The 26,725-nt window shown below is 26.7% G+C and overlaps 3 protein-coding genes across 3 annotated transcripts; 1 reads left to right on the top strand and 2 right to left on the bottom strand.

Moving 5' to 3' along the window:
* Window positions 1–1,310: 1,310 nt before the first annotated feature.
* Window positions 1,311–7,228, bottom strand: LOC103575007 (importin-11). The gene is made up of 11 exons (XM_053740470.1): window positions 6,805–7,228; window positions 6,161–6,373; window positions 5,995–6,095; window positions 4,383–5,886; window positions 3,976–4,140; window positions 3,621–3,813; window positions 3,271–3,514; window positions 3,094–3,196; window positions 2,671–2,930; window positions 2,377–2,530; window positions 1,311–1,721 (listed from the first exon to the last, which is right to left on the bottom strand). The coding sequence occupies exons 2-11, from the start codon at window positions 6,281–6,283 to the stop codon at window positions 1,617–1,619; spliced, it is 2,952 nt and encodes a 983-aa protein (XP_053596445.1). The 5' UTR covers window positions 6,284–6,373; window positions 6,805–7,228; the 3' UTR covers window positions 1,311–1,616.
* Window positions 7,229–8,150: 922 nt separating this feature from the next.
* LOC103575008 (40S ribosomal protein S6) lies at window positions 8,151–10,253 on the top strand. The gene is made up of 5 exons (XM_008554608.2): window positions 8,151–8,239; window positions 8,652–8,856; window positions 9,332–9,477; window positions 9,728–9,928; window positions 10,002–10,253. Exons 1-5 carry the CDS (start codon window positions 8,234–8,236, stop codon window positions 10,197–10,199), a joined length of 756 nt encoding a protein of 251 aa, XP_008552830.1. The 5' UTR covers window positions 8,151–8,233; the 3' UTR covers window positions 10,200–10,253.
* Window positions 10,254–15,344: 5,091 nt separating this feature from the next.
* LOC103575009 (hemocyte protein-glutamine gamma-glutamyltransferase) lies at window positions 15,345–24,102 on the bottom strand. Its single transcript, XM_008554610.2, has 8 exons — window positions 23,985–24,102; window positions 19,654–20,119; window positions 18,696–18,922; window positions 17,717–18,342; window positions 16,560–16,657; window positions 16,202–16,492; window positions 15,955–16,115; window positions 15,345–15,786 (listed from the first exon to the last, which is right to left on the bottom strand). Exons 2-8 carry the CDS (start codon window positions 20,117–20,119, stop codon window positions 15,508–15,510), a joined length of 2,148 nt encoding a protein of 715 aa, XP_008552832.1. The 5' UTR covers window positions 23,985–24,102; the 3' UTR covers window positions 15,345–15,507.
* Between the last annotated feature and the right edge of the window lie 2,623 nt (window positions 24,103–26,725).

Raw genomic sequence — 26,725 nt, 5'->3', positions numbered from 1 at the left:
TTGGTTATTTTACTTGATTTGCATACAAAATTTTTTTTGTAGAATCTAAAATAATTAAACTTCATATTAATTGATACGAATAAATTTATCTAATTAAAGTTATCTAATTTTAGTTAAAATGTAAACCTTTTAAAACTGAAATATTTAATTATTTCTTTAATTAATTCTTCATTTCTGATAACTTTTTTTTCTAATTACGCAGGTATTAAAATAAATGAAGATTGCATACTTCTATATAAAAGCTATGATGACATAAACTTTATGAGATAAGTAGTAATAATTTTACCATAAAACCGCAACGTTTCTCATTAAATTTAAATTAAGATGAAGTCACATTGTGACCTTATAAAATAACTTATTGGCTATAAGAACACATTTAACTTCTTTTTAAAATAAAATAAAATTTATTAAGGGGAACCACCAGTGTACAATTTTGAAAAAATCGATGTCTATGCATATTTCGATAGTCATAACTTTAAAAATAACATGCTAAAATTAAAAGTGCATATCTAGTTTTTCTCTAAACTCCATTTTTCAAATTTCCCGCAGTTATAACTCGAAGACAAATCATCCGATCGATTTGACTCTTATTACAGCTTCTTTTATATGTTTCTCCATACCATGAACCTCCAGTGTTCCAATCGAAAAAAAAATGTAATTTTGCCAGGCCAAAAATGATCAAATTTTCCCGCAAAATTTGAAACTTTTTTTAAAAACCGCCATTATGTTCAATTTCTATTTTTTTTCGATCGATGGTCATTTTACGGCAATACCTTCTAGTTTAATAAACTTTTTGGTTTTTTTATTTCATGCCTGCGAAGATCGCTGTCACTGCAGCGGGGACTTTTTTTTGGAGCCTTTGGATTGCGAACTAGCTGAAGTTTCAATTTTTTGAACAAAAAATTTTATCATATATTTATTATATATCCACAAATATATCCTTAAAACATTAAAACATTCCATGCAGTAGTTTCCTTTAAAAAAATTACCAAAAGTCACCTTTTTTCAGGCGGTCACACTGGTGCTCTTAACTAACTCTGCAATTACTACATACATTTATATTTATTATAAAATAATCTTAAAAAACAGATTGAGTTAATGTTTTTATTTTAATATTAAATAAATTACAAATACTATTTTGTATAAATAATAATTTTTGAATTGTATTATTTTCGTATTTGAAAAATTAGATGCTTTCAAAACATCACAACAGGTTTTAATTATTAAACAACTTTGTTTTAAATTCTACAATAGATTGTATGTATAATTCAGTACACAAATTTAATTGTAATAGAAAAAAAAAGCAGCGATGAAACCCTATTTTTTATTATTATTATTATCAACATTATTAATACAGTGAAACAGACAATATTGTACAGTAAAATAGAGTCATTTTACAATGGTGTGGTTTCGTGGAAGCTTTTTACACGGTTTTATCGAATATTAACATTCACAATGATAATTCATTCATCAAATAAATTTATATTTTATCACTTTCTCTCATTATTAGTATAATTACTGAACTTTTCATTGTTATAATTATTATTATTGTTATAATTAATGTATAAATTATTATTATTTTTAGCCGATCCCTGATAATTAATAATAAATATTATTCAAAGAGTAATGTACTCCCTTAATTGTTGATCGATTTCCGGCCGTAATGTCGCAATCATTTGATCAAATTGATTGGTATTCATTATTCTTCGCAGTGTATTCAACTGTAATTAAATTTATATCTATAGTAATTATCTTAATATATTAATAAGGAGTGCGCGAATAGTTCAAACTTACGAATTATTTGATTTGAAACTGTAATCGAATAATTCGAATAATTTTAAAATTTTTAAGTTATTTGTTAATTTTCATACTCTTGGATACTTTTAAATTTGACGAATGATCCGAATTTAAAATCGAACAGTTACTTGAATTCAACCCAACTCGAACCCGGTTCACGCATGATACTAAAAGTAGCAGACATCAAAAAATTTTAAAATTTTTATGGATTAATTTGTTGTAAGTAAAATACAATTTTTTAAATTTGCACAAAAAAATTTCTTTTCAGCTGCTTATAATTTTTAAAAATCATTTCGCGTAAATGTATAGAAAGGTAGCTTGTAATTATTTACATACTCAATTTAAATGTCAAATTATCAAAGACCTAAGCTCACTGTGTATTAGTCATTTTTTTTTATAATTAATATTTTCCAAAACTCCCCTTCGGAATGAATAAATAAAAAATTATCCACTTCGCGCTTATTCCGCAAATTTTTTACAGTTTATTTAAAAAAAAAAATCTAATCCCTGCTACTTTTAGGATCATACTCGCTTACCCCTAATATTAATATTTAAAATAACATATTATTTATAACTTACTTGATTTTGCAAAAATTCTTTTAGACAAACAGTACGAACTGGGTCATCAAAGTCCAATCGTTTTAGTCTTAACTGGTGTTCAGTCTTATGTTGTCCATTTTCTTCAGCAGAAGTTGCATGCTCATCTGCTACATTATTAACCAGTAATAACGAACTAAAATAATAATTTTAAATTTATTATTATCTTATCAAGTGAACTGAAGCAATATTGATAAATTAATAATAATTATTTGATGACAATTTGATTGGTTTAAAATATTAATGAAAAAAAAAAAAAAATAATAAATTTCTTACTCAATATAACATTCCCTATCGTCAACTCTCATTATATCATTTAAAACCTCAACAATACTTGAAATAATTGTCGAGAAATTTTGAAACACAACAGGTGGACTATTGGCATTGAGAAGAGAACACAAAGCGAGTGCAAGAATTTTCATTCCTTCAGACTGAGTTACATATGACATATGAACAAGCCACACGTCTATTATTCGGGTCATTACCGTCCCTTCGTTTTCCTCACCCCCGATTTCTTTTACCAGTTCACTTATTACCTGTAACGAAATACATTAAATATATGTATGTATATAAGCCTACCAAATAAAATCAATATTCATTTTCAGTTCCATGACATCTATTATATATAATATATATAACATGAAAAAAATTGGGTACCAAGTTACTTAATACTATAAATTTGTAAATAAAATTAATTACCTGAGCAAAAACATCTCTCGTATTAAGTAATACACGAGAAGTTATAATAAGACCCATACTCATCACCATTATGAGTTGATATTCTTCACCCAAATAAACAAGTCTAAAAAAATAATTAATTTGTTATCTAAGTTTTGGTAATTAAAATAATAATTTAATAAAAAAAATAAAACTAACTTGAAAATTTTAGTCAAAATAGGTTTTATCAATTGCGCTCCTTGTTCAGGAGCGACTCTTAATATTGTTTCTAATAATTCCATCACTGGCAAGGAATCTTGTGAATGTAAGTCAGACATAATAGATCTGATACCTTCGATTACACGTCTTCCTAATTCTCCTGCAAAATCTCGAGGACTTAATAATACATATGCTTGAATAATATTAATAGCCGGCTTAAAAGTTACTTGATCAAGTCCTGAGTCTGTGAAATATACATTAAATATTTAGAAAAATTTTAGACAAAATAAAAATAAGTATTTCTTCATTTATTTTTTATAAAATTGAGTGAGTAAAAATATAATATTTACCTAGAAGAGCAGGCATGTTCTTAAAAAGTTCCATTATTCCGGGTGTTGGTGTTGAAATATTTTCAAGAAGTGCAAGCCATAATTCTAAACCATCTTCCATCAAATATACATGAGCATCTTGATTTAGATCACAACTTAAACTCACCATACTTACTATCATTGGTTCAACAATAATACATTCAGAACGTAGAGCCTGTAATGTTAAATATTACTTATAATTATTTTTTATATAAATTATTAATGTCCCAAAAAATCGGAACGTTTTTCGCGGCAAGAAAATTAAAAGTCAAAAAATCTACTGGATTTGAAATTACCCCTCGTCATACACCCCTTGTATATTTAAAAAATAACTTACTTTTACATAATGTACAAGAATAGAAATTATGGCACATCTCATCATATTATGTGTCTCAGATATTTCCCAAAGTTGTGGCAAATAAGTTGTGAGTGGTCCAATATAAGGCTGAATATCATTACCAACTCGTTCTATCACGAATGATAAAACATACAGGACTTGCATCTAAAATAAAAATATTAAAATAACAAACTATAAAAAAAAAAATAATAAGATAGTTGAGTTAGCCGACGTCTAACAATCTTTGGATTTTTTTTTAAACGATAAATTATAAAAAAAAAAAAATATTTTAAAAAATTGCGCTCATAGATTTTTAATTTTCTACATGTGCATATTTTCAGTTTTTGAAAAAAACAAAATCCAAAAATTAGAAGTCAGCTATCTTCATCATAAATAATAAGTCATACTTTGGTGTCGCACTCAGTAACTTCTCGTAAAAGATTAAATAGCAATAAAAATGTAGTTTCAAGAAACGGCATAAACTCATCAATATGAAATTGAAAATCATCTAACGCCTGTTTCAATGTATTACTAGCCTCTAAACGTACAACAAGATCTTCCTCCGAACTCAAAGCCTTAATCATCATTTTGTAAAGTTCAGGAATTAATTTTTCGCTCAACTTAACACGCGCCCATTTTCCAATAACCCAACAAACACGTCTCTTAATAATCCTATAATTATTACTTTTAACTTCTAACTCTTGTCTGAGCGTTGTAGAGAACCACTGATCAAAATCAACTTCATCGTAAAGATCAAAGGCAACAAGTCCAACCGCAAGGTAAATCGCATCTTTCATTAAAATCGCCTGGCAATCATTTGGATCCACTGGCTGATGATATCTCCGCATCAACTCCATTAGTACACCTGACATAACATCACTCGATTGCGGGAATATTGATAAGAAAAGAGATTGTGTACATGTCCGTAAATTATACTTCCATAATTCCCGCGCATCTTCAACAGTAAAATTTTCCGGGTCTGTATCCCACATTTGCAAATCTTCTTGCGTAAGTAAAAAATAATGAGTAACAAGTTTCGAGCAAATCTCTTTTAGTATTTCCGGTGTGAAAAATTCTTGTTTCAATTCATGGGCCCGCTGTGCAACGCAATCCTTCGGACTTTTAGTTGCTGATAGTCTTCTGTAATCTGAATGAATTAGTATCATTTTCATAAGATTCAGAGACTGTATTACAAATTTTTCAAACGTCAATGCTTTTCCCTCTTCGGTAAAACAATAAAAGACCGTAAACTCCAATGACGGTGGTATAAATTCGACATAACATTTAGGATGATTATTTAGTGATTCGTTTAAAACTTTGGTCAAATGTACGATAAATTTTTCAAGTGATTCAACTTGTATACCACGGAACATTAATGTCTTACGACACTCCAAACATGCTTTAGCTCTTGGAAAAATAACTTTTAAAAAAAGCATCGCATCTTCAGATTTGGATATACTGTTAAAAGAACCATTGACGGTAAGTTTTCTTAATATTCTTAATGACAGCAGTGCCATTTCTAAAGCTTCTTGGATTTGATTTTCTGGCGCTGCGGGATTTGATGCCAATATTAAGAATGACTCGGTATATGTGTTCCATAGATTAAGAATGAAGTTGAAAATATTTGTCGTTAATTGTTCAAATAATTTAAGATCTGCCATCAAACGTTTGGACGCCAATGTTTTTACGACTTGATGAAGTGTTAATAAACCACGATGTTTTGCTATGGAATTTTGCCCACCAATTACTTCAATTAGTGTAGGTATCAAAGTGTTCCATTCACGGGGACAGTCAAGCCTGGCTATTTTTCCAATGACGACTGCTAAATGAGTCGCTAATTGATTTACTGGCTCATCGAAACTTGCTATTAGACTACGTCGTAAAAATTCTTTCTCTTCCTCGGCTATTCCACTGAAAAATTTTAATTCAATATCATTAATTTTTTAAATTTTAATTGCGCGAAAAACGTTTCGATCTTTATGTAAATTAATTAAAATAAGATATTTAAATCATAAATACTTTGGCGCATTTTTTCTCCAATATCTCTCGACACCATTCTTGAAATATAACAAAGCCATCCATCTTACATTTACAGGCAATGAATGATTAGAAAATACATTCTGAAAATAATAATTATCAATAAATATTTATCACAATTAAAAAAATAATAAATAAATAAACTTACACATAGAGCTGTATAAAATCCACTTTGAGTTTCCCATTCTCTCAGCATTCCTTCTGCTGGTTTCAGGACATTTGGATCCTGACTACCAGCTCGCTGAAGAACATCAATTACAGCCGCGTTCATGGCTCACGTTTTCACGATTTATTTATCAGAATTTCAAGCATCGAATATATAATTTTCAATGCTTATCAATTTACAAATCAATTGTTAAGCCTAAACAAAAATAATATCCTGATAAGTATCAATCAGATTTAAACATGAGTGTAATGTAGCAGACATCACAAATTTAAAACTAATAATAAACAGAATAAACAATTAATGAAATAAAATTTTAAAAAAATACACACTTAAAAAATTCAAAAATTAATAAGTTTTTATAAATATTTTTTTAAAAATTAACTCTACTTATTTATAATTTTAAATCTGCCTAATGTCTGCTACACATACTCATGATTTAAATTCTTCAAAACAAACTTTAAATATTTAAAATACTTTTCTAAACAAAAATATTGAATGTTTGTAATATTTGAATATTTAAATTATAAATTTAAATAATTAAAACATTTAAGACAGAATGTTAAGAGGTTCAAAGCATTTTCTAACCTCCAAAACAGCTGCACGTTTAAGTAATTAATTATTTTTACCTTTTTCATAAAATTAATACACTGTATTATCATAATGCGCTTATATTTATAAACTGATAAAACACAAAATAATATACTAAATATTTAATTAAATATTTTAAAAATAAATGAAACATAAAATATGTGTCGACATTTCAATACGCAATATCCTGACTTCTCGTGTTGTCTCTTTTTAATTTTATATATATATTTTTTTATTTTTTTAACGGACTTAATATATATTATGAACTCATTATTATTTTAGTCAATTATACTTTTAATTTATCAATTACACAGCAATAACTCACTGCACGATATATTTTTATAAACCATCACTGCCATTACATTTAAATTACTTATTGAAATAAGAAATAATAAAACGATCGAAGATAATCACGCGCACATGAGTGTGTACTCGTACTCGTGTACGTACTCATTTCTCTTAAATCTTTCAATAATATATACATATAATATATCACATATGCCGGTTATTCATCTATTGTAACTGTATTAGGTCTTTTTTTTTAAATATTGTTATTATTTAAATATTTTTTTTTTGTCAGATAATAAATTAAAAGATGAAGCACCGGCGAGACAATAAAGTTTGCGGACATCTGACAATTTTTGAAATTTTGAAATAACAAATTTAAATGTTTTTAAAATAAAAATTTAAAAAATTGCATGTTTAGACAATTCAAAAATCAGTGCATGCATTTTTTTGAATTTTATTATTTTAATTACTTAATTTTTTTATGTGCAATCAAAAAATTATAACTGCTACATTTACACTCAGCACTGGGTTGCAATTTATTTTTGAAAATTTAAAAAACACTTTTTTTGTTTAGTTTTAAGATGTGATTTGTTAGTACTGATAACTTTAAAAAAAAAAAATGATAAATAATTGAATTTAATTGTTTTAAATATTCGACTGTAAATAAAATTTAAAAAAAATGGGCATTTCAAAAATTTTAAAATTAATGAATGCATTTCTTAAAAATATTTTTTTAAAAATCATTTACTCTATTTATTTATAATTTTTAATTTTTCTGATGTCTGCTATATTCACACTCATGAAGTTAAAGGGCCGTTAAAAGTTTTTGGATTTTTGTTTTCTAATAAACTGACATCAGACAAATTTAAAATTGTAAATAATTTGAAACATAATATTTATAAAAAAGGCAGTTATTAATTTCAAAATTTTTTAAATGCGCATTTTTAAAACTTTTATTTTTTTAATTATGTACTTTATTTATTAACAATTTAAAATTTGTCATGTTTGCTACATTCACACTCTTAAAAATCTAATGTTTCAAAATTCAAAAAATATTATTTCCCGCGTAAAAATGTCTACATCCTTCCGCCCGTGCGCTCGCTCTCTCGGTACTTTTAGTAAAAAAACTAAAAATTTCTTTTCTTATGTCTCGTGGAAAGGTTTAGATCGTGTGCCGCGATGAAGGTATAAATCCGTAATTAATAAAGTAATCCTTAAAATTTAATAAAATATTAATAGTCTGTATAAAAAAGTGATTTATTTTAAATATTTTGATGTGTATATTCCAACGTTTTGTTGTATTATTATCAATAAATGCATGAGTTTACAAACGAGTGTCACTTGCCGCTTCTTAATTTTATAAATTCATTATTTTTAAAAACGAAATATTTATTTTTTGGTAACAACAATAAATAAATCACTTTTTTCATTGATATCAATATTTTATTACTTTTTAAATTTATCACAAGTCAGTTATTAATTGGTTTGAACAAATTGTTGTTGAGGTTAATTTAACCTCACTTTTTTTTTTTTTTTTATAAAAATGTAGTGTTTGGTGAAGTAAAGATTGTTGACTAATTAAATATTCCTTTTGTAGTTGAACGTATCATACCCGGCCACAGGATGCCAAAAGCTGATCGAAATCGTAGACGAGCACAAGGTCAGAATCTTCTACGAAAAGCGTATGGGCGCTGAAATAGAAGCTGACTCTCTTGGTGATGAATGGAAAGGATATGTTGTCCGCATTGCTGGTGGAAATGATAAGCAAGGATTCCCAATGAAACAGGGAGTCTTGACCAATGGTTAGTTTTTATTTATTTATTATGATCTTGAAGCTAACCGGGAATTTCAAATTTTCAATTTTTTTTTTTTTTTTTTTTTAATAATTCAATTTAAAAATGATCAAAACTAAAAATATGCACATGTAGAAAATTAAATTACCTAGAAGTAGAATTTTTTTAATTATTTTCTTTTTATAACTTATCGTTTTAAAAAGAATTCAAAAACTATTAAACGTCAGCTAACTTCGATATCATTTCATAATCAGAAATTAATAACTTTTGAATTTTTCTTTTAACAAATCAATTGAATTAAAAAATGTATATGTAAAAAATTAAAAGATCTAGAGATGCAATTTAAAAAAAATTTCTTTTAATATATCTTTTCAAATAAATGTAAACATTATTAAACTTCAGCTAACTTGGATATCACTATTAAATAATTATTTAAATAAATTACATTTAAATCTAATTAATAATTTCTTTTTTTAAAATTAAGGACGTGTAAGATTGTTGCTTTCCAAGGGTCACTCTTGCTACCGACCACGTCGTGACGGTGAACGTAAACGTAAATCTGTTCGTGGTTGCATTGTCGACGCTAATCTCTCCGTCTTGGCACTTGTCATCGTCAAAAAAGGAGAACAGGTAACTGTTAATTACATGTTATCTAATTATCTTATTTCCATGTTACACATATAGTGTCCTAGTGTATTTTTACATTAGAGACGTTAGTGTTCGTGGAAAATTAAATGAATTTTAAGATTTGGGAGGTTTTGTATAATACGTTTTCTCTCAGTGTAGGAATTCGACAGTTCATTAATTCATTTTTTTTTTTTTTTTTTTTTAAGTAATTTAATGATGAATATTTGATATTAATTATATTTTAAAATTAAAGGATATTCCTGGACTTACCGACAAAACTTTGCCCCGTCGTTTGGGACCAAAAAGAGCCGGAAAAATCCGTAAGCTCTTCAATTTAAATAAAGACGATGATGTACGTGAGTTCGTTGTCAAACGTCCTGTTCAAAAAGAAGGCAAGAAAGAAACTTTCAAGGCCCCTAAAATCCAACGTCTTATTACTCCAGTTACTCTTCAGGTAATTATTACTACTATTGTTATTTTTAAATTTTAAATTCAATTAATTGCTTATTATTTATTTTATTTTACAGCGCAAACGTCATAGGGTAGCTTTGAAAAAGAGACGTTGTCTTCAACGTAAAGAACAAGCTGCTGAGTACGCCAAGCTCTTGGCTCAAAGACAGAAGGAGGCGAAGGCAAGACGTGCTGAAGAAATTAAGAGAAAACGCAGTGCTTCAATGCGTGACTCTAAATCATCTAGCCAATCGGCACCTGTTGCTACCAAGTAAATTTATCAACGGATATTATGTATTAAAAATCAATAAAATAACGTTTATCCGTAATTTATTGTGTTATTTTTTTTTAATAAAACTCATTTTTTAATACTACATGGTGGTTTTCTGGAAAACCTGGAAAGATTTTGTCACAAAGCTGAAAAAATATTGAATTTCTTTTCTTTTGACTGGAAAAATCCTATAAATTTTTTTTCCGTCAAAACTGTTCAAAAAATGGCGCGACGCGAATGCGATCGTGGGTGCAGCTCAGCAGCAAACTTCTTTTAATTTTAAAAAATTTTTTTAATATTTTGACATACGATTTTTAGTCTTCTCTAATTTATAATAATTTATTTTTTAAATATTTAAATTTACCGCGTAAATGATAATAATTAATAAATTATTAGTAAAAATAAAAATTTTTGCGTATATTGTTTAGTTCAATTAATATATAATTGATATATATATAAATTCTAATGAAATTACTAAATTTTAATTTTGAAATGTCCGCCGTTGGCGCTAGCGTCACTTCGACGTTCAAATTTTAGCTAAAGCGGGAGGAGTCGATGAATCGCAAAATCGATTGCTTCGTATCAACTGGCGGTTCGATAGCGGCAGTCAGTATCATCGACAACTTCAGTAGTACTCAGACCCTCCATCAACGTTTGAATTAAAACACAGTATTGTAGTTAAATCGTGTAAAATTGTGCAGTAGTTGTTGAATTTATCTTTTATTAATTAAAATTGTGCAAAGTATCTGTGGTGTAGTTAAGTGTTGAGTGTTCATTGTTAGTTTAGAGTGTTGAGTGTTCACTACAAGTATTTAATGTTGCGAGTTGCTGATGCTGATAACTTCCTAGTTCCTGAGCAAAATCATTTGGCATCGTCTGGTGGGAAATAGCAGTTAAGTGACGTTTTTTAGCTGCAATACACTTGTAGCAATTTAATTCAAATCTCCAAGTGTATTAGGACACCCTTCTGCATATTATTTCCCCACCAAGGTTTGTTCAAACACTTGCGTGTTTTTTTTTTTATTTTTTAAATATTTTTCTATCATATTCTACCGCCATTTTATTTTGACATACGATTTTTAGTTTTCTCCTATTTTTGATAATTTATTTTTCAAATATTTAAATTTACCGCGCAAGTAATAAGAATAATTAATAACTTATTGATAAAATTAAAAATTTTAGAGTATATTTTTTAGTCTAATTAATATAATTATTGATCATATGAATTTTAATGAAATTGCTAAATTTTAATTTTGAAATGTCCGCCGTTGGCGCTAGCGTCACTTCGACGTTCAAATTTCAGCTAAAGTGGGGGGAGTCGATGAATCGCACTATCGATTACTTTCTACCAACTGGCGGTCCAATAGCGGCAGTCAGTATCATCGACAACTTCAGTAGTAGTCCAGATCCTTCATTACGTTTAAATTAAAACAGTACTGCAGTTAATTCGCGGAATTATCCATAAAATTTACTGCTCAGTCATTGTTTAATTCGAATTCGCAGTGCTTGTAAAATTTAAATTGTGGAAAGTGTCTGTGGTGTCGTTAAATATTAAGTGTTCAGTCCTAGTGTAATGTTGCGAGTTGCTGATGCTGATTTCCAAGTTCCTGATCAAAATCATCTGGCATCGTCTGGTGGGAAAATAGCAGTCAAGTGACGTTTTTTAGCTGCAATACACTTGGAGCAATTTAATTCAAATCTCCAAGTGTATTAGGACACCCTTCTGCATATTATTTCTCCGCCAAGGTTTGTTCAAACACTTGTGTGTTTTTTTTTTATTTTTTAAATATTTTTCTATCATATTCTACCGCCATATTATTTTGACATACGATTTTTAGTTTTCTCCAATTTTTGATAATTTATTTTTCAAATATTTAAATTTACCGCGCAAGTAATAAGAATAATTAATAAGGGTGCACCCACTATATATGGTCAGGGAATTTTTAAATTATCTGACTGAATACCTGGAAAAGTCAGGGAATTTCAGTTTCAAAAATCTGTGGTCACCAGCTTTAAGAAAATAAATTTCCATTTATATAATATTCAAAAACAAATGACATGAATTTAAAATTAATTTATTAACAACTGTCAAAATTAAATTATGTGACTTACTTAACTCAAAATATTTATAAAGATCATTGTCAAATGATCAGTAATTTTAAAAAATGGTTAACTCATGGGGTTCAAATATTACAAATAAACATCAAGAGTCTCAAGGAATTGAAATAATTCGATCTATTTTCCATTCAATAAATATCAATCAACATCAAGTGCCAAATTCATTGACACTTTCCGAATTAAAACCTGAAAAAACTTTCAACGACATCGTAAGTCACGTCAGTAATCCTTTGGAATTTAACTCAAATCCTTTAAAAAATAAATTCAGTTACAAAAATAGTAATTTTATAAATAACTCAGAAAAAAAAAACTTTAAATCATCAACCAAAAAAAAAATAAATCCAGTTTTTTACCACAGTTATGAATCCGACGACACTAAATCTTCAACGAATGAATCTACTGAGCCAAATATTTCTTCGGATAAAATAAATTTACTATGGATCAATTGCCCGGAAAAATTCAAATCATCAAATGATAAAATTTATGAAACTGCTCATGGAAATAAAAATTCAACCAAAGCTTCATCAATTCCTTTTAATCAAAGGAGGCTGGAAGAAATTCGTCAATACGTGGAAAATATTTTAGCGCAAGATGGAAATAAATCAGCATCAAAACTTGGAAAATTAAATGATGAATCTGCAGTTGTTGATGCGAATCAGCACAAAAACAATGAAAAGTATCAGATAAATTTATCATTTAATAATTATTACCAACCACCAGATAAGTCAAAAGGTTTTAAAGATTCTGATGAAGAAATTAAGCAGCGTTCATTTTACCCACCAAAAATAAACAGACAAAAAACGTTTTGTAAAAATGAAAATGCTGAGACAAACAGTAAATTAAATTGGAAAATTGATAAAACTGTTAAATCAAAAGACGATTTGGATGCGATAAATAATTTAAGTAACTCGGGGTATAATGAACATGTCAAACGCAGACAGTTAAAGGCATCTGATGATTTAGTAGAGAAACGGAAAAATAATTTGAATTTGAAATTAAATCCTGCTAAGAATAAATTGAGCGCAGTATTGACTGGTCAGTTTAAAACAACCGCCAAGCCGTCGAAAATGTTGATCCCTCAAAATTCTCGCGGACGCGCTTTATTTCAATCATTTATGCACATGAATGATCTTCCAGAACAACAGGAAATTGCAATTAAAAACAAAAATTTAAATGATGGCGGGTCTAAATTCAAATCTTCATTGGAAAACTCAAATTCTCGTAAATTAATTAAGGATCCGAAGAATAAAAATCGTAAAATTAGTCCAGATTTGAAACTTCATTCAAATAAAATGTCGCCAAGACCTCAAGGGTTTTCTCAAAAAGAAAAATCGACAAAAATTAAAAATTTGAATCCAGAAAAAATAACGCAGCCAACTCCTGGTCTTTTGCGATCTAAGACATTTGTTATGGAAAATAAATTAAATTTGTCATCAGATAAAGATAAAGTTAAAGACGTTAGTGAAAAATCATTTAAAAATGAAGGCAATGATGCTAAAGATAATGAAAGTTCAAAGTATTTATTAATAGTCGAAGAAATACCTTCTGAAGAAGATAATTCTCCCGATCGTATTGAAATAAATAAGACATTTAAAAATAATTCAAATATTAAATTAAATGAATTGATTAAAAAAAATTTAATATCAAGTAACTCTGAAGTATTTAATTTATTAGATGATAATGAAGAAATAAATATTGAAAATGAATTAAATAAAATAAAAAAAGTATTGTCACCAAAAGATGACAAGTTAAATAAAATGGATACTTTCACAGAAACAGAGTTTTCTAATCAATTGAACGCTTGTACAGAAACCGATGATTTAATCAGTCAATTAGATAAAGCAAATGCTGAAACAGAAACTGATTTAATTTATCGTGATCATAAAAGTACTTCAGTTGATGGAGAAATTTTTGCTGACAATTTTTCATCATTGATTGCAAGTAAGAGATTATTGAGTCAGACTTTTATAGACGCTGAGGTATTTTGTAATATTCCGATAATTGATACGATAAGAGAAGAATCTGCAGAGGATTCAGTTGATGCTTGTGGAGTCGATACGCAAACTTCTGAAATTTTATTGCGGGAATATTTTCGTAAAGAAAGAAAAGATGTCTCGGTTGGGACAAAAAAAATCAAATTAAAATGCAAACACGTAAATACCGAGCAAGTTTTTCTAATTGATACTGCTACGGGAAGAGATAGACTCAATGTTCAGAATTTTAATTGTGACTCGCAGTCAATAAATACAGACAATTTAGAGGAAATTTTTTCTGATGATTTTAGATTATTGAGAAATGATGCTGAGTGTCAAGTTGATAAATTGAATAGTTTTATCAGTATGGATTTCGATAAAACTTCTACTGAGTCAGTTAAATCTTGTGACCAAGTGGTTTCTAATTTTTCAAATCAACTGATTTCTTCACAAAAGTCTTTACTAGAATGCACGAGTAAATTTTCTGATTATGATCTTGTGAGATGCGGAAGTTTGGATGAAATTCCTGTGGAAGTTATCAAAGCATTCAAAATGGCGACTGAAAGAGCGCAAAATTTGTATGAAGCGTACAAAATTTATCAAGAGTTTCAGTTAAATAAACAGGAATCAAATTATGATTCCCAAGAAGAAATAACAGAAAATTTACACGAAGAAAATTTATTAATTAGTAGAAGTAATTGCGAAGAAATTAAATCGGAATTAAATCATTTATTGGAAAAAAAAATTTTTTATTATAAAATTAAAGAAGAAATAAAATTTATTGTAGAAATAATTTTAGATAAAGCAGAAGAAGAAATAATAAGATTTGAAAATAATAAATTAATTAGTAGAGAAGACAAAAAAAATTTTAAAAGATCAGCAGCGTCGTCATCATCAATCAATCAACATAAAAATTTTTTAATGCAGTCTATAATATCTAGAAAAAATATTTTGACTATTTTTTACGCAGCACTTTGTTCATTTATTTTCTGGTCTCTAAAATTTTCTGATTATTACGAAATGAATTGAACATAATAAAAAAAAACCTTTTAATTTATTAACGTAATAAAAAATATAATATATGCGTTATAATTTTCAAGGATATGTGACATCATTACAAAAATATACCATCGTATTTAATGGGAAACGAGACTTGTATTATTACATTCAATAATATATAAATATGATAAAAAAAAAACTTGTTAAAGTTATTTATTTTATTTAATCGAGAACGTCAACTGTAGTAGAGCCAGTAACGTCGACAAGTTGTTTTGATGTGAAAGTCGCAATGATCTGCTGTCGTCCACTTTTTTGCGGTACAAATTGATGTTCTACTCGTATGTCTTCTAATGGAGCAACATCGCGGTATTTCAATGTTTTGTTTTTAGAAATTCCTGGACCGGCATAATTGAAGACGCAATTAGTCAGAGCTATTTTAAGAGGATTTTTAAAACTCAAAGCTATCATCGATGGTTGACCAACTGTTGGATCTCCCGTAATCTAAAAAATTATATTAATATAATTATATAGAAAAATCTGAAAAACAGTTGACCCTAGGACCGAAATCAATAACTTCCCTTTTTTTTTAAATTTAAAATTTTTATGGCGGGAAATTAGGAAACTCGGTATATTTAAATACCAAAAAATAAATAAAAATATAATAAATACCACAACTTTAATAGATGGTGTGATAACTTGAAAATCATCTTCATCAGCCCAAGTCTGATTAGTTTCTTGTACTGTTGCAATAGCATTTATTTTCATATTTGAATATTCAACTAATTTATCTAAATATTCATCGACAGTAACTCGTAATCTAAGTTGTTCCTCTAAAAACATATCATTTAAAATTATAATATACTCATCAATAATATTATTATATAATATATTTTTATATTAATAAAATAATAATTACTAGCATTGGGTTGTACAACAAAATTGCCTTCAGCTCTTTTTACCAAGTTTGCCTTGACGCCATTGTAATAAACACTGCCAGCCCATAGTATAGCTTTGATGGTTCTTTTGACAGCTGCTTTATTTATAATATTTACTGTAATAGAGAATGGTTCCCCAATGTTAACGCGCTCCAAGTCAACAAGTTTAAATTCAAGGTCTTCATTTTCGGGAGCTGGTACTGAAAAAAATCTTTTTGCTGTCGGTGTGCTACGGACTGCTCGATACAAGGTCAATCTCTCATCTCCAGATCCTATCATAGATATATTTAAATTATTATTTATTTATTAATAGCCAATAACTATAAAATCTTATCTTACCTTCTGGTGCTTTGTATTGTAATGTTATGTCTTCACGATCTCTATCACCGTTTGGATCGAAGATCCATGGTGCCTTTGTAAGAATCATTCGCCCAATGCTGTAATAAATTACAATGTTATGAATATTTAGTATTTATATGCTAACTGGATACTTATAATTGTATAGAAAAAATTCTGTTAAATTTTTCGCAAGATTTTTACACTTATTTTATCGGTTTTCAAGGAAAATTGTCATGGGAATTTTATTAAATTTATTTATTTTTAACGAATATCAATTTGTTCACGTAATTTGAAAAATTTTAAATCAACATACTGAGTTGGATTTTAATTTAAAAAATTTGAAAAATACAGTCTTAATTTTTTTTTTTAAAACCTTGGTTAGTTTTTGATAATTGCGAGTTATCAAAGTCTTGCTATGAAATTTCGTGTATTTAAAAACTTTACAGTCGACTACCCGTCATAAGCCTGGTCTAGGGGACGTAGGGAAATTTTTATTGAAATTTCAGCCTTTCCACTACTAGGCGTTTAGTTTTGTTCTCGACTACTCGTTATAAGCCTGTTTTATTTAATATCATTTTAAATGTCATATTTACGTTTTGTTACATACGTCAGTATCCCGATTTTTCTAGTGCTTATGGCGCTAAAATAAATACTTATCTTTTTACACTAATAATAATTTTAATGGAAAAAATTATAATGACAACGGTATTAATTACAGTAATAATAATAACAATTGTTATTGATCAACAAAATGCTCAATAAAACTTTTAAATTGTAACAGAAGCTTTAATTGTAATTAATCATTACAATTATCAACAATAAATTATATTTAACTTAATATTTATTAAATTATTATCCGCGAAAGATCGATAGTAAATTTTTATAATTAATTTTGATATTTTGTTCCTATTGTTAGTTTATAATTTAGAAAATTTTAACGGAGGCTTATAACGGGATGTCTGGTACGAAACTCAAAAAAGTGGTTAAGTGGGAAGCTGTTTGGACTCAGTATCTGCCGATTGAGGGGAAGAGGCTTATAACAAGCAGGCTTATGATAGTCGACTGTAAATAAAAGGTCATCGACTCCAAGTTTACTTCACATTTACTCCAAAAATTTTTTACAGTGTAATTGCTTAATTAATTAATTAAATACATACTGTTTAGTATCGCCATTTATTCTTGAGTATCCAATAATACTATTTGGATCTTCTTTCCATCCAATAACATCAGCATTGACAGTAGCAACCAGAAAAGTAACATCATAATTAAACCCAACTACTCCTTGTTTAACGGCTTCAACAGATGCTGGTCCACATCGATACAATCCGTCAGAAGTTTCTTGTGGTGTGCCATCGATAGCTTGCCATCCACCGTAACCCTTCGGTAAATCCGGTCGCGCCATCCATACATCATTCCAAACATGATAATTCCATATTGAATCAGTGTTTGTTAAGTTATTTGGATCATGCTCTAATGGTTTCATGTTTATGTCGTAATAACGGTCTATTGAAAGCGATGCATTCGCGTCATGCGCTGATACAATATTGGTCACTACACGTGATGGTAATCCCAGAGCACGACAAATAGTTGTTACAACTCCGGCAAATACCCAGCATTGACCGTACTTTACGTAATCGCCGCCTGATTCAAGATATTGCTCCAAAATCGGTACACTTCCAGTCCATGCTGCCGGCGCTGTTCCATCTTCATATTGACCGTCCCATCGACCAAAAAGGACACCGTTATATATTTCTTCATATTCGTTAAAATTATAACAGTTCACCTAAAAATTATTTTTTTATTTAATTATATATGTTTACATATTTTTTATAAATTTTTTCAAGTTTCTATGAAAAAAAAAATCCACAAATTTTGTATTAGACTTATTAAAATTTTTAAATTTCAAATTACCTCATACAGCGAAAGCTCTCTAACTTTGCATTCCCAAATTTTGAATTTGCCCCTCGCCCTTTTTAAGTTCTTACAAAAAATCGGGAAAAATACCCACCTACTGTCATTTAATATGGGAAATTTTGATTCCAGGAAGTTCAAACCCTTTGTTTTCAAATTTAGAGAGTTTTCACTGTGTTCGTAATAAATATTTTTTATATGAGTACGTAATAAAAAAAAATTTACCATTCTAGAAATAGTTCTAGCAACTTTAACAGGATCCCCACGTAAAATAGATTTAATTTCTGATTTTTCAAAGAGCAACATACAAGCTGGTAAAACACTTGCATCAAATTGTCCAAAAATCCATTCTCTTCCTCTGGTACTTCCTTGAGGTCCAACCCAAATTTTACCAACGTCATTTAAAATATATTCATCTAATAATGTTTCATCTTTCATATAAACTAGATCCTCTATACAAAAAAAAAAAAAAAAATACATAAATAAAAAATTAAATATTAATATCCGGGTAAAAAAATCACTTTTAAAATGTTCCAAAAAGGCTCATAACCGTGAACTTTCAAATTTGGAACACTTCTGAATTTTGAATTTATTGTTTTTTTTTCTTTTAACTTTGAAAATATTACAGAGTGAAAAAAATTTTCAACTGAGTACTTTTCAGGCGTTTTTTTGAACTTTTGAAGTAGAAATAATTCAAAAATTTTTCTGGCATGGAAAACAATGAAAAAAAAAGGCTTCAAATCAATTATCATTTTTTGACTCTTTATAAAAACTTTTTGAGAACAAGGTTTGAAAACTAAAATATTTTTTAATCGTTCTTCTACAAAACTAAGAAAGTCTATAAAATATCTAGACTCAGCTCTTAGAATTCGAAAACCGCGGGAACTTTTGGAATTTTTCCGCAGGGTCAACCGTTTTTCAAATTTTTCGGACTATTTTTTAATGTTTTTCAAATCCAAAAAACTGTCAAATCAAATTATTTTCACTCAAAAAAAAGGCTCAGAAAAAGCCTCCACCAGTTAAAAATTCTTCACTTTCTAATTTTCTAAAATTTCAAAAATGTTCAACTTAAAGTTCAGAGTTGTCTCAATTTTTCAAGTTCACTGCCATGAAAATTTATGTCAGGTACGATTTTCTTTTACAAGTGGGTAAATAAATAAATAAAACTATCAATCATTGATACCTTTCATCCATGGATTAAAAAGTAAATAAATATCACTATCATGCTGATAAACATTAGGCGGATCTTTACTATCAGCAGTAGTCGTTTCAATATTTAGCTGCCAAACACCAACCGGACTATCAACCGGGCTTCTTACTTCAACTGACAAATCAGTATCATTAATACCAATTAATCTAACTCCCCAAGCTTCGAGGTCAGTCAAATATGAATCTCGTGACTTAATAACATCGACACCTTGTGTGCCACGGAAAACATTTGGATTTGGTCCAAAATTAAATAATAATCTAACAATATCTGTTTCTTCATCGTACTCGCGATCGAATCTAATAGCGATATTGAATGTTTGTCCACGACGAAGAATCGGTGTCGGTGGATCTAAATGAATCAATTCATAGTTTATTGTATTATGAATTTTAGCATTTTCTTTCTCGTACATAAAAACCGTGTCGACAACTAATGCTTCCATCTGAAAAAAAAAAAAAAAAATAAGTAAATAAATTTAAATCAATAAATCTTTTATACAAAACTTTATAAATCATTAATGAAAAGTTAAAGTGACCATGACACAGTCAGATACTTGTATATTTGTCCTTGATAAGAAAAAAAAATAAATAAAAATCGACTGAAGCGAATACTCAACATTAATACGCATAAAAATATATATGTATATATATATATATACCTTATTGATTTGTTTGATCACTTATATTCTTGACAGAAAATGTGTTAAGAATAATGTTAAAAATGTATTCACCAACATTAATCTTAAAGATAATTAGCTTTTCAAATGAGCAAATGTAATTATGAGTAATTAAAAATTCAAACATCATGTAATCGTTATTTTTAAAAAATAAATTCTTTTAACTATTGATAAAATCGTGTGAAAAGAAAGATGTATGATTAAAAAAAAAAAAAAAAAAAAAAAAAAAAAAAAAAAAAAAAACAGTTAATAATTACACTAAGAAAAAAAATTTTTATTAATTAAATAAATTTTTCTTTAATTGCCGAAAACTAGGAAAAAAGAGATAAGATTTTAAGGACAAACAAATAAATTTTTATTTAAAAATAACGGTTACAGTTCGTAAAAAAATATGGGGTAATATGGTCGTACCGTGCGTTTTTTTTTTAATTTTAGAAAAAAATTAATTTAATTTTTTTGTTGATTTTAAAATTTTTTTGTTAAAAAAATTGTAGATTTTTTACCCTGTCAGTACTGATCTTTTTTCCCAGTACTAAAAATCTTAAACATTTTTAAACAAAAATAAATTAGCCCCAAGTTACCCGATTTTTTTATGATACCGGAGTTAGCCGACGTCTAATAATTTTTGGATTTTTTTTAAAACGATAAATTATAAAAAAAAAATATTTAAAAAAATTGCACTTATAGTTTTTAAAATTTTCTGCATATGCATATTTTTAATTTTTATTTTTTGTAATTGATTTGTTGGAAAAAAAAAATCCAATTGTAATTGTCTACTAACTTCAGCATCAGATCTTTTAAAAATAAAAATAATAGTAATTAAAATTAAAAATTACTGTTTTTATTTGAATTAGTAAAAATAATGTCAACTTAAAAAAAAAAAAAATTTAATTTAAAAAATTATTTAAAACAAAATCTTCAGTAAAAAAACAAAAATATTTACTTTCTATTTTTTTTTCTACTCAGTAATAATAATCATTAGTAAATAAATCATATTTATTAAAATAACGTAACAGTTATTATTACGGAGGTAATAATAGCATAAATAAAATAAATTAAGAGCATTGTGAGTAATTGTTATTTAAAAATTCCTCGTAATAGTTATTTTTAAACGAAATTTATTAATAAATCATATAAAGGGTATTATTATATGAATGTAAATATAACATATTGATGTATCACATCCGGATTTGATTCATCAATGATGACGGATGCGTAAAGCCTTCGGTGGGAAAATCCTTTCGCGATGTATTGGCCCACCACGTAATGTTATGCGTTGAATTGCAATCATTGCCCCAAATGGACGAGACAGACATTAAATGAATCACAATCTTACTTATGGACTTTGAAGAATGCAAGGTGACAAAGAAATACCGTAACATTTTTCATTAATAAATCGTTAAACACGAATTCATTAATAAAAAACAGTAATACCTAAGATATTGTACTTTTAATTACTAATTAATATGCAATACTGTACTTGTCATAACAACATAATTATAAGATGGATTTTTATTTTTAATATTACAATATGCATTACGTAAAACAAAGATGTTTTTCTTTTATTTATCATCGGTTAAAATTTTAAATTCTTAAAATTTATTCATTACTTTATAATTTATTCTAAAATCATTAATCAGATATTGTAATATTGTGTCGGGACTACTGTTTAATTATAATAAATTATTTATTGAAAATATTTATTATTTTGTTTTTAAATTAAATTACAAGTTTTTGAATTTTAAAAGAAGAAAATATTTTAAATTACGTAGAAAAAAAAAACTTTAAAAATTAGAGTTTGAAATTACTAACCGGAAACTGGGTGTCAGTATGGGAAATTTTGATATTCTGACAGTAAATTTTGTGATACGTCATAAATTTTTAATGTAGGTTACGAATTTTAAAGTTGAAATATTAATTTTTCATGAGGGTGAATGTAGCTGACAGAAGACAATTTTTAAAATTTTAGAATAAATGAAAAAAATGTAATTAGAGTAAAAATTAAAAAATGCGTATGCAGACAAATAAACAATTAGTACGCGCATTTTTTAAAATTTATTTATTTCGAATTTGTAAATTGTCTCCTGTCACATTCTCATGAGTATGAATGTAAATGACAAATGGAAATTTTGTAAATTTTAAAATAAATGAATAAAATGTAATTAGGGTAAAAATTCAAAAATGCGTACTTAGACAATTGAAAAATGAGTACGCGCATTTTTTTAAATTTTATTATTTGAATTTATTTATTTCAAATTTATAAACTGTCTTATGTCTGCTACATTCACACATTAAATTTCCTTGCATAGACAATAAATTTTAATAATGAAGTTTTAATTATAAATTAAAGAATCGCTATTTCGGATGATGGTATTTACGGATCACTTTATTATTACTTGCCATTTCTTAATTAATATAGTTCATTTTCTTTTGTGTAATACTAAAGAAAATAATGATACTGTTTAACCGACGTTTTATAATTTCTGAATTTTTTGAAAAATGACAAATTATAAAAAAAAAAAATGCGCTTGTAGTATTTTTAATTTTCTACATGTGCATATTTTTAGTTTTTTTTTTTTTTTGTAATTAACTTGTTGAAAAAAAAATCTGAAAATTGCTAATTGTCTGTTAACTACAGGATCATTAAAAATATTAACTTTTGTAAAAAAAATATTTCTTTAAGTAGTAAATCAATAAAATTTATTATAATTTATTCCATAATTACGTTGAAGAACAATTTTCTTGACGGAAGAAATTTAAAATTATTTACACTCGAAAAAAAAAAATTAGCATATCTCGAGTTGAGCTCTTTCTTGGATTAAGAAAATTATTTTGAATGAAATTTTTGAATTTTTTCATTGAAAATATTAAAGATTGAAAATTTCCAATAGCCAATTTAAAAAAAACAATACAATATTTCTAAAAGTTATTTTTTCTCTCAGTGTAATTACGTTTTAAATTATAATAATGCAGTTAGCCGACGTCTTATAACTTTTGGATTCTTTTTCAAAATTATTAATTATGATAAAAATATTTTAAAAAATTGCATCTATAATTTATATTTTTAATTTTACTTTTCTTTACAACTGAATTATTAAAAACAAGATCAAAAAATTTTAAATTGTCTACTAACTTCAGTATCATTTTAAATTTATCTGATAAGAAATTCATATTTTTGAATAAAATTGAATTAATTTTGTAATTTTTTTTATTGGTTTAGTTGTTATTCTTTTTGCTGAATAATTAATTTTAAATTGATTTTATAATGAAGGTGATAATTAAGACATTTAGAATTAAATTACCTCAATAGTGAAGTAGCAGACACTTGATACTTTTATTATTTTCAAATAAAGTAATTAAAAATTATAAAAAACTAATTTTATAAATTTAACGCAAAATTTTCAAAATATTAATTTATAAATATTCAATTAAATTTTTTTTTTTACATAATGAGTTTTTAAAAATTTTTAAATTATTTATCATCTGTTATTGTCGATGTCATTAATTATAATTTATGTAATCAAGTATATAATTATAAAATAATTGCTATAAACCTTAAAGTGTTAAATAGAAAATTCAAATTTAAAATTTTTTTTCAAATTTCGTATTTAAAAAAAAATAAATAACTGACCTTAGAATTTTTTTTCTGCTTCTCAGTGATAAAAAAATAAAAATACTATCAATAAATTTATCGTTTATTATCGTGTATTAAATACCGCTGCATTTGATGGCACTGAAAGTCTCAGTAAACGAGAGTTGGCTTTTATACGTGTACCAGCTTCCTACGAAAAGGCACCGCAATTTCCCCACCACAAAAGTAAATGTTTATTAATGTTTAAGTATAAAGTAACTGACAGGATTTCAGAGAATACATTAGTAATGACAATTACCCAAATTTTTCGCGCAAAAAAAAAACATTCATACCCAAGTTATGTAATTATCATTGAATTGATAAAAAATTTCAAAAATAAAACCAGAACATTTAACAATTACTCTTATTTATAGTTTTTTTATATTACAAAAAATATGATGTCAATCAATCGAAGGCTGTTTAATTGATCGGGGAATTGATAAATTATAATTTTAATTAGATAAAAATGTTACTATGAAACTTATGAGTTTTATTTATACGAGGCTTTTATTTTTACACAAATTAAAACCACATGGCCGAGTATTTTCAATTATTACTTGAACCATTTGAAACTATTAGTACTGATTGAAATCATGCCAACTTTATTTCAAATTCGATAAATTTACTCTCAATTATATAATTATTTATAATCATTATTGATTAATATATATTTTTTATTTTTATTCAATTTTGACATTTATCAGCTGACTTTTTTGCAAAATTCAATTATTTAAATTATTAAGTAATTTTGTATGATAAAATTCATATATTTATTCATTATTAAATTATCATAAATATAAAATATAAATAAATATTTTTTTGAGTATACCAAACATATCGTAATTGTGAAAACGGAATATTTGAATTAGTTTTATCAGTTTACAAATCTTACAAGTAATAATTTTTTATTGCTATATTGCCACTAAAAATTTTATCATGATAATTTCTATTAAAAAATTTAATACTTTATTTTTATTTTCATCAACTTATCACCTTAGATACTAACGTTAACATATAATTGATAAAATATAAACTGATTTATTTTACTATTAATAAATCAATTAAATTTTATGTAGAAAAAATTTTTTAAAACCAAATTTGATTTTTCAAAGATTTAATTTAAGGAAAATTACAAATTCTAATTTTAAAAAATTAATATCGAAAGGACATATTTCTCTATGACTTGTCGGATTTAGTCACTAGCTGTAAAAATAAAAAAATACGCGGTGGAAAAGCCTACACCAGTTTAAAATTATTCACTTTCTAATTTTTTCAAATTTCAAAAATCTTCAACTCAAAATTTAGAATTGTCTTAATTTTGAAAGTTCAATTTCATGAACATTTTTCAAACGAATTTTTTTACACGGGTCTACTTTGAATGCAGTCGAATACCCGTCATAAGCCTGGTCTAGGGGACGTAGGGAAATTTTTATTGAAATTTCAGCCTTTCCACTACTAGGCGTTTAGTTTTGTTCTCGACTACTCGTTATAAGTCTGTTTTATTTAATATCATTTTAAATGTCATATTTACGTTTTGTTACATACGTCAGTATCCTGATTTTTCTAGTGCTTATGGCGCTAAAATAAATACTTATCTTTTTACACTAATAATAATTTTAATGGAAAAAATTATAATGACAACGGTATTAATTACAGTAATAATAATAATAATTGTTATTGATCAACATAATGCTCAATAAAACTTTTAAATCGTAACAGAAGCTTTAATGGTAATTAATCATTACAATTATCAACAATAAATAATATTTTACTTAATATTTATTAAATGATTATCCGCGAAAGATCGATAGTAAATTTTCATCATTAATTTTGATATTTTGTTCCAATTTTTAGTTTATAATTTAGAGAATTTTAACGGAGACTTATAACGGGATGTCTGGTACGAAACTCAAAAAAGTGGTTAAGTGGGGAAGAGGTTTATGACGGGTAGGCAACTGTAATTAATTATTTACTATCACAATAAAAATTTTAAAAAAATAAATAAAAGGAATAGAAAGGACATAATTAATAAAAGTCATAAAATTTGGACTTGTCGTACACTTTATTGTATTATTTATGTATATCGCCGATACATATTATACGTTATTGGTCTGTCTGTGATAACTCTCTCATTAAAATTTTTTTTAATCGTTTTGTTTTAAATCTCAAATCTTTTTTATTTTACCGCTTTCTTCCCAGTGTCTAAAGAATAAATTACAGCTATTAAAACACAACACCATTGAGTTTTATTAACGACATAATTAACATTTGCATTTAATTAAATTATTTCAAGTAATTTACTTTTGTTTCTTTTATTGTTCAATAAATATTCTAATAGTCCTTATAGTTGCCTTAATTGATGAAGAAATATAAACGTTTTTTTATCTATTTATTTATAATTTACTATAGGGACGGTTAAAATAATTTATTTTCTCTACAAATGAGCAATAACGTTTACAATTGACTGCGTTAATTACTAAATTTATTTATTGGGATCGTAGTAAATGCAATTAAAATAATAATAATTATATTTTTAAATTGAATTAGATTGTTATTCTAATAAATATGGACCGAGTATTGAGCACTCTTCTTAAAGACTAAATTATTTTTTTTATTAAGGCAAGTAGTCGGACTTATATTTAAATTAATTTAATTAATACTAATTTTGAATATAAAATATAATTTAATTATTTACCACGATAGCGAATTACTTTTTATTATCATTAATACTTTTGTCAAAC

Source organism: Microplitis demolitor, chromosome 1, assembly GCF_026212275.2.
Source record: "Microplitis demolitor isolate Queensland-Clemson2020A chromosome 1, iyMicDemo2.1a, whole genome shotgun sequence".
NCBI lineage: Eukaryota > Metazoa > Arthropoda > Insecta > Hymenoptera > Braconidae > Microplitis > Microplitis demolitor.
This window is presented reverse-complemented; position numbering and strand designations above follow the sequence as displayed.

What these genes read in the sequence shown, in the direction of transcription:
- LOC103575009 (XM_008554610.2), bottom strand. Translation starts at nt 20,119, where the DNA reads ATGGAAGCATTAGTTGTCGACACGGTTTTTATGTACGAGAAAGAAAAT. An exon ending in TTTTAATCCATGGATGAAAG is followed by an intron (nt 18,923 to 19,653) that starts GTATCAATGATT and finishes TTTTTTGTATAG; the next exon opens with AGGATCTAGTTTATATGAAA. An exon ending in ATAAATGGCGATACTAAACA is followed by an intron (nt 16,658 to 17,716) that starts GTATGTATTTAA and finishes AATTTATTACAG; the next exon opens with CATTGGGCGAATGATTCTTA.
- LOC103575007 (XM_053740470.1), bottom strand. Translation starts at nt 6,283, where the DNA reads ATGAACGCGGCTGTAATTGATGTTCTTCAGCGAGCTGGTAGTCAGGAT. An exon ending in GATTTTATACAGCTCTATGT is followed by an intron (nt 6,096 to 6,160) that starts GTAAGTTTATTT and finishes TATTATTTTCAG; the next exon opens with AATGTATTTTCTAATCATTC. An exon ending in GATAGGGAATGTTATATTGA is followed by an intron (nt 2,531 to 2,670) that starts GTAAGAAATTTA and finishes TTATTATTTTAG; the next exon opens with TTCGTTATTACTGGTTAATA.
- LOC103575008 (XM_008554608.2), top strand. An exon ending in TCGTCAAAAAAGGAGAACAG is followed by an intron (nt 9,478 to 9,727) that starts GTAACTGTTAAT and finishes TTAAAATTAAAG; the next exon opens with GATATTCCTGGACTTACCGA. An exon ending in TTACTCCAGTTACTCTTCAG is followed by an intron (nt 9,929 to 10,001) that starts GTAATTATTACT and finishes TTTATTTTACAG; the next exon opens with CGCAAACGTCATAGGGTAGC.